Source organism: Coregonus clupeaformis, chromosome 20 (assembly GCF_020615455.1).
Source record: "Coregonus clupeaformis isolate EN_2021a chromosome 20, ASM2061545v1, whole genome shotgun sequence".
NCBI lineage: Eukaryota > Metazoa > Chordata > Actinopteri > Salmoniformes > Salmonidae > Coregonus > Coregonus clupeaformis.
The window spans coordinates 58,500,017-58,508,135 of NC_059211.1; the positions used below are offsets into that span (position 1 = coordinate 58,500,017).

The 8,119-nt window shown below is 44.1% G+C and overlaps 1 protein-coding gene across 1 annotated transcript; it reads right to left on the reverse strand.

The window, feature by feature from the left end:
• Positions 1–843: 843 nt before the first annotated feature.
• On the reverse strand, positions 844–7,335 carry LOC121533957 (transcription factor MafB-like). Its single transcript, XM_041840350.2, has 5 exons — positions 7,114–7,335; positions 3,019–3,827; positions 2,570–2,851; positions 1,329–1,547; positions 844–1,234 (listed from the first exon to the last, which is right to left on the reverse strand). Exons 2-5 carry the CDS (start codon positions 3,619–3,621, stop codon positions 1,094–1,096), a joined length of 1,245 nt encoding a protein of 414 aa, XP_041696284.1. The 5' UTR covers positions 3,622–3,827; positions 7,114–7,335; the 3' UTR covers positions 844–1,093.
• Positions 7,336–8,119: the final 784 nt, after the last annotated feature.

An 8,119-nucleotide genomic window follows, 5' to 3' on the forward strand; every position in this document is an offset into this window, starting at 1 on the left:
CCATGCTTTACTGTGGGAAATACACATGTGGAGATCATCCGTTCACCCACACCGCGTCTCACAAAGACACGGCAGTTGGAACCAAAAATCTCAAATTTGGACTTCAGACCAAAGGACAAATTTCCACCGGTCTAATGTCCATTGCTCGTGTTTCTTGGCCCAAGCAAGTCTCTTCTTCTTATTGGTGTCCTTTAGTAGTGGTTTCTTTGCAGCAATTCGACCATGAAGGCCTGAAGTCCCCTCTGAACAGTTGATGTTGAGATGTGTCTGTGACTTGAACTCTGTGAAGCATTTATTTGGGCTGCAATTTCTGAGGCTGGTAACTCTAATGAACTTATCCTCTGCAGCAGAGGTAACTCTGGGTCTTCCATTCCTGTGGCCGTCCTCATGAGAGCCAGTTTCATCATAGCGCTTGATGGTTTTTGCGACTGCAAAGTTCTTGAAATGTTCCGTATTGACTGACCTTCATGATTTAAAGTAATGATGAACTGTCGTTTCTCTTTGCATATTTGAGCTGTTCTTGCCATAATATGGACTTGGTCTTTTACCAAATAGGGCTATCTTCTATATACCACCCCTACCTTGTCACAACACAACTGATTGGCTGAAACGCATTAAGAAGGAAAGAAATTCCACAAATTAACTTTTAACAAGGCACACCTGTTAATTGAAATGCATTCCAGGTGACTGCATCATGAAGCTGGTTGATAGAATGCCAAGAGTGTGCAAAGCTGTCATCAAGGCAAAGAGTGGCTATTTGAAGAATCTCAAATATAAAATATATTTTGATTTGTTTAACACTTTTTTGGTTACTACATGATTCCATATGTGTTATTTCATAGTTTGATGTCTTCACTATTATTCTACAATGTAAAAAACCTTGAATGAGTAGGTGTGTCCAAACCTTTGACTGGTAGCGTAGGTCCTAGTCCTAACCCCACTACCCGCCTGCCAACCTCCACACACGCACACACTCCAAACCCTCCCTCCCTCCCAAAGTCTGATTTCTCAGTGACGGCCTTATTTAGGCTGACCTGCACTTTCACCCCGCTCTCATCCCTCACTTTCTCTGTCGTCTCGTCTTGGTATGTCCTCAGAGGAAGTAGTCAGGGGGTGGTGAGGGGGGGTTGTTGGTAGATGGAGCCTCGTTTGTACTGACAAGCTTTTCGTAGCGAGCCTTGTAGGCGTCCCTCTCCCTCAGCACCCGAGATAGCTCACGCTGTAGCTGTTCCAACTGAGGAGAGAGACAGACAGGAGAGAGTTATTAGAGCTTTTATTTTGTAGTGGTTGGCAGTGATGTGTTGTTGTTGTGAGTTTGTGTGTCCTACCTGTTGTGTGAGGACGTGTTTCTCGGACTCCAGTGCATGGCGGTGCTGCAAGCGTTTGTAGCGACAGGACTGGGCGTAGCCTCGATTCTTTAGCGTACGACGTTTCTGCTTGAGACGCACCACCTCGTCCTTACTGATGCCACGCAGGTGTCTGTTCAGCTCCCGTACCGACAGGCTCACAAGCTGCTCGTCTGAGAAACGCTCATCCACCCCACCACACTGCACACAGAGACAGAGGGAAATAGATATGGTTACTTCCAAATGTTGACATGAATTACAGTTATACAGAATAGAGAGGACTTAAAACATTTTGACTGACTTTCAATATATTTAGTAGGAAATATGATGGAGCTAGTGTATAGTTCACTAGTTATAAGTAGGCCTACAATACTGATACGAGACTTCAGTCTGCTATTCTATTTCAAAATGATACTGTGGTCGTGCGTCTGTGTGTGTGTCTGAGTTGTGCATGTGTGGTTGTGTGCGTGATGTGAGAGTGTGCCTAGCTGTGTGTGTCAGGGGGAACATTTTTGTACCACATGTCCATAATCTGTCAGGTAATCTGACTGATTGTGAGTGACAGTAATCAGGGTTATACACCGCAATAATAGCAGATATTATCATAAGCTCACACTGTGCTCCACATACTGTACAGAGATTCTCTCAGACACCTGGTTGGGGAATGCAGCTATAGAACAGTACTGAACTTTCCATATACAATAGCACTAGCAGCCCCACACACAGCTCCTTCAACTCTAGAACAGCTAGGGGAAAATCAAATTCTAATCAAATCAAAACCCTGGAGTTATTAATGTGGCCTAGTAAGTATTAGCTTTAACACAGTTCATATATCAACGTTGATGTATCTATTAAAAGGAGAACAATTGCTCCCTTTTTTACATTTCCTCCAATATTCTGTACTTGCCTGCAGGACAAACAATGCATTTTTAAACAAGGAAGGTCTACAGATAAACTCATTGTCATCTCAGAGTAGAGGCATGTTTTCTATACTTATAACAGGTAGACGGCAAGCACACATAATCATGTTCTAATGTTCTAATTCTAATCCTTTACAGTGTGATCCCTCTATCACCTCTCCCTCCCCTCTTCCATATGCTCCTGCTCCATCCAGTACTGTCGCTGTTGTTGCTAGCCTGTTGCTAGCCTTCTCGTTATTCTTATCTCTGTTATTCTACCATCTTTTGTTTCATACTGTCATGCCCCCTGACCCCATTAATTACTTGGAGGTGATGATGATGGTGATGATGATGGCCATGCATGGGGTGGTGCGGGTGGTGATGATGATGATGTGGATGATGGTGATGAAGTCGGTCAGATGGGCTCTGGGGTTGTGGGTAGGATGCTGAAGAGGGGTTGGTGTCGGGGAGCGATTGAGGGACAGAGGAGAGGTAGAGGAGTGGACGATGGCACATATCTGTCCCCTTGGCGCAGGAAATGTCACCTCCACTGTCACTGCCTGAATCCCCCAGGTTACTGCTGGAACTCTGGGAAAGCACTGGGAACTGAGAGCAAGTATACACAGTGGAGGATTGGAACAAGGGAGAGAGAGAGAAAAAGAAATATAAATATTGATTATAGTCTATCTATGTCATTCCGAACCCACTATCAAAAGTGAATAACAACATATTATTTACAGACATCTACAGACAATATAGACAGTGTTACATACCTGTGAGTTTACAGCTGCAGCAGCTGAGTTCAGTAGAGCCTCCACTGCGTCCTCACAGCCCAGGAAGCTGCCGACCGACCCTCTTTCTCTGTCTCCCCGCTCTGGCCCGCCTCCCAAGGCCCCCAGCAGGGACGCAGGTCCCCCCGCCTCCCCTCCAAACTGCTGCTGCAGCGCTGCCAGCCAGATCAGGTCCTCCAAAGAGGCAGGGTTAGGACCCTGGGCACCCCCATTGGAGGGGCTACCCTCCACATTCCCCTGAGATCCAGAACTGATGCCAGAGGTGTAGCTGTTTGAGATGGACAGAGGGAAGGATATGGAGGAGGAGGAAGGGGAGAGGGAGGAAGAGGCTGAGGGAGGTGGGTGGGCATCGCTCAGCGTTGGAGAGGGGGGCATGGAGTTGTATGGGCTGGAGCTGAGGCTAGTGTAGGGACCAGGGGAAGTGGAGGGGTCGTGGGGGAGGCCAGACTTGGGGAATGTACAGGGGGGAGGGAGAGGAGGAGTGTCAGGCTTCACCTCAAACTTAAGGAGGTCAAAGTCATTGAGGTACTCCATCGCCAGTGGACTGGGGGGGAGGGAGGGCATGGGGAGAGAGGGAGACGACATGGCCACGGCTTTGGGAGCAGACTGAGTTTGTCTGTGTGTCAGGGTTGTGTGTTAATCCACCTCTCTGTCTTAGTGCAGCAGCAGTCCAAACAGGCTCGATGCCTCCCAACTCTCAGACAGCCCTGGTGTCCAGTAATGGACTGACTGGCGACTGTCCTCTGTGTAAAAAACAGTCTTCCTGTGTCCTTGTGTGTTTCTTCTTGGTCCTGTCAGAGAGAGAGAAAATGGCATAGGTGATTGTTCTCTCAAAGCTTGTGTAAAGTCATGAAAACAACATCTCTATGTGTTAGGTAGACAGGAACTGAGGTCAAGATAACATCTCTAATGAGGATAGAGAAGAGGCCAGAGAAGAGGACAGGATGTGGGAAACAACACAAGAACAACAATCTGGCCATAGACGGATGAACCTCTTTACCAGACCTCTCTCTCTATGGCTTACAATTTGTCTGAGCATGTACAAGTAATGAACTAGTTACAAAACAATTATTGCAACTTTCCAGAAAGTAGAGAAATCAGGACTCTCACCCTATGCACCCAATCAAGTGGTTTTACAGCAGTGTGTGAGGTAGTGTTATTCTCCAGCGAGAGTACAGTTGAAGTCAGAAGTTTACATACACCTTAGCCAAATACATTTAAACTCAGTTTTTCACAATTCCTGACATTTAATCATAGTAAAAAATTCCCTGTCTTAGGTCAGTTAGGATCACCACTTTATTTTAAGAATGTGAAATGTCAGAATAATAGTAGAGAGAATGATTTATTTCAGCTTTTATTTCTTTCATCACATTCCCAGTGGGTCAGAAGTTTACATACACTCAATTAGTATTTGGTAGCATTGGTTAACTTGGGTCAACCGTTTCAGGTAGCCTTCCACAAGCTTCCCACAATAAGTTGGGTGAATTTTGGCCCATTCCTCCTGACAGAGCTGGTGTAACTGAGTCAGGTTTGTAGGCCTCCTTGTTCGCACATGCTTTTTCAGTTCTGCCCACAAACTTTCTATAGGATTGAGGTCAGGGCTTTGTGATGGCCACTCCAATACATTTACATTTACATTTTAGTCATTTAGCAGACGCGCTTATCCAGAGCGACTTACAGTTAGTGAGTGCATACATTTTCATACTGGCCCCCTGTGGAAAACGAACCCACAACCCTGGCGTTGCAAGCGCCATGCTCTACCAACTGAGATACAGTTGTGGCCATTTTGCCACAACTTTGGAAGTATGCTTGGGGTCATTGTCCATTTGGGAGACCCATTTGCGACCAAGCTTTAACTTCCTGACTGATATCTTGAGATGTTGCTTCAATATATCCACATAATTTTCCTTCCTCATGATGCCATCTATTTTTTGAAGTGCACCAGTCCCTCCTGCAACAAAGCACCCCCACAGCATGATGCTGCCACCCCCGTGCTTCACGGTTGGGATGGTGTTCTTCGGCTTGCAAGCCCCCCCTTTTTCCTCCAAACATAACGATGGTCATTATGGCCAAACAGTTCTATTTTTGTTTTATCAGACCAGAGGACATTTCTCCAAAAAGTATGATCTTTGTCCCCATGTGCAGTTGCAATCCGTAGTCTGGCTTTTTTATGGCGGTTTTGGAGCAGTGGCTTCTTCCTTGCTGAGCAGCCTTTCAGGTTATGTCGATATAAGACTCGTTTTACTGTGGATATAGATACTTTTGTACCTGTTTCCTCCAGCATATTCACAAGGTCCTTTGCTGTTGTTCTGGGATTGATTTGCACTTTTTGCACCAAAGTACGTTCATCTCTAGGAGACAGAACGCGTCTCCTTCCTGAGCATTATGACGGCTACGTGGTCCCATGGTGTTTATACTAGTGTACTATTGTTTGTACAGATGAACGTGGTACCTTCAGGCGTTTGGAAATTGCTCTCAAGGATGAACCAGACTTGTGGAGGTCTACCATTTTTTTTATTTTTATCCAGAGCGACTTACAGTTAGTGAGTGCATACATTTTTCATACTGGCCCCCCGTGGGAATCGAACCCACAACCCTGGCGTTGCAAGCGCCATGCTCTACCAACTGAGCTACAAGAGAGATAGGTATACCCATATTATACACCTAATATTTTGGTCAAGATTTTTGACACCATGTGTGAGATTACATGACTGGAATGGTGTGATGCTTAAATAATTGACTATGGGGTGACTTTGGTCATTATCAAGTCCAACTAAACTTTTTTTGCTGTCTGAAATTTCAAAGCTCTCTGAATTTCAGGGACAAATTAGTAAACACTGCAATAGGATAGAACCCATCTCATAGCTTCAGTATTTTCTTAATTGAATGACATTCATTCATTTAATAACATAACAAGTCAAAGTACATTTCAGTCATTCAAAAAGCATTCACTTTTTATTATCCTAATAACAGAAGAGATTTCCAAGCCCATGAGACAAAATCCCATAAAATTTCAACAACTGTTTCAAAGCGAAGGTTGTGACTGAATGAAGACCTGTAACTTTTCTCTGCTGTTTTATTCCTTAAGGGTAATTTAACGAAGAAACACTTGTACAGAGCAGATAATCTAACTGAATATTTTATAAATAGATATTAATGACAGAACAACATAGACTTCAAATACATTCTCCAACATTCACTGAACATGTCAAAAGATATTAAACTCACAGAAAATTGATACTTTTTTTAAATGATAGAACATTTTGAAACTTCAACTTTTGGCTAATTACCACACAACAATTACATAAACAAACGGAAAATCTGTCTGATCATGTACAAGTGCATATTTCTAAATACAGTACTATTACTTTATCTTGAAAATCAAACATTTGAAATCGGAACAACAACCACAAATTTGATAGTACAACATCCCAAACTATTTCTACAACAAATACTTAATCAGTATCAGCACTGATTATACTGATGATAATCATCATAATTACTGTCAAATTAATAATAATGACAACCCATGTCAGACAGATGGTTCTACTGGTTCCACACATTAATTGTACCCCCTGATGTCCCCTATGGACCATGACAGAGAGAGCAAACTGTGATGGGGCGCCACAGAGGCCTCAACCTGGCTTCGGCCCAGAGTACAGGGAGAGAGAACCAACAGAAAGAGAGAGAGACATAGGGAAAGAGAGAGAACAAACAGAAAGAGAGAGAGACAGGGAAAGAGAGAGAACCAACAGAAAGCGAGAGAGATAGGGAAAGAGAGAGAACCAACAGAAAGAGAGAAAGACATAGGGAAAGAGAGAGTGACATAGGGAAAGAGAAAGAACCAACAGAAAGACAGAGAGACATAGGGAAAGAGAGAGAGACATAGTGAAAGAGCGAGAACCAACAGAAAGAGAGCGAGACACAGGGAAAGAGAGAGAACCAACAGAAAGAGAGAGAGACATAGGGAAAGAGAGAGAAAAAAGTAGAATGACACTAGGGAGAGATAAAGGCCTGAAAGAGAGAGGGATGAGAGGGAAGGAAAAGAGGAGGTGTAGTTGAAAAATAAGTTCTTACCGTAGGTCATAGATAGGATGATTGATTTGGAGGTCCTCTCACCATTTCCCCCCACAAAAGTGACTAAACTGACTGACAGATTTACCGACACACGTTCACAGAGAGAGACAATAAAAAAGAGAGTGTGTGTGCGCATATGACACTCTGTCACTGAGTGTCACTGCCCCCTCTCTTTCTCTCCTCTCTGTTGCAAATCCCTCTCTCCCTCTCTTCATCACACTCCCCTCTTCTCTCACCCCAATATCCCTCTCTAGAGCCATGGCTCTCTGCAATCATGGTCCAAATCTCTCTCTCTCTCTCTCTCTCTCTCTCTCTCTCTCTCTCTCTCTCTCTCTCTCTCTCTCTCTCTCTCTCTCTCTCTCTCTCTCTCTCTCTCTCTCTCTCTCTCTCTCTCTCTCTCATTCTGTCCCCCCAACTCCACTAGCCCCCACATTTTTTGACCTTTTTCTCATTGGCAAAAATACCATTAACTCTGTTTAAAATGTAATATGTTTTGCATCAACATACACCCATGCACCTACACCCATCCCCCAAATGAACTCTCCACACACGCACGCACACACACACACGCACGCACACACACACTCACACACATTAAACCCATCAGGTTGTCACATGCCAGATCATATTATAAACCATGCTAAGCGTTTGGTGGTAACACCACAATGAGCGTGCATATCCAGGCATGTCATGATGTCACCTTATCAATGCTTAATGACATGTACTTTCTTCCATTTGCTGCTACAGTGAACTGCTACTGCTACACACATGTTTATGAAGATAGCCATGTTGACAGCTTATCAACAGCGATCTGGTAAGGTTGTATTGAAACTTGATTGATGGGTTTGTTGGCTCTCTACCTCCACACAGTGGACACTCTGATTCAGAGGCGTTGGGTTAAATGCAGAAGACACATTTCGGTTGAATGTATTCAGTTGGGCAACTGACTACAGTGCCTTCAGAAAATATTCACACCCCTGAACTTTTTTCACATTTTGTTGTGTTA

Coding starts and splice junctions, on each gene's coding strand:
- LOC121533957 (XM_041840350.2), bottom strand. CDS start 3,621: ATGTCGTCTCCCTCTCTCCCCATGCCCTCCCTCCCCCCCAGTCCACTG. Junction 2,852..3,018: donor CTGCAGCTGTAAACTCACAG/GTATGTAACACT, acceptor ACTTGCTCTCAG/TTCCCAGTGCTTTCCCAGAG. Junction 1,235..1,328: donor AACACGTCCTCACACAACAG/GTAGGACACACA, acceptor CTCTCTCCTCAG/TTGGAACAGCTACAGCGTGA.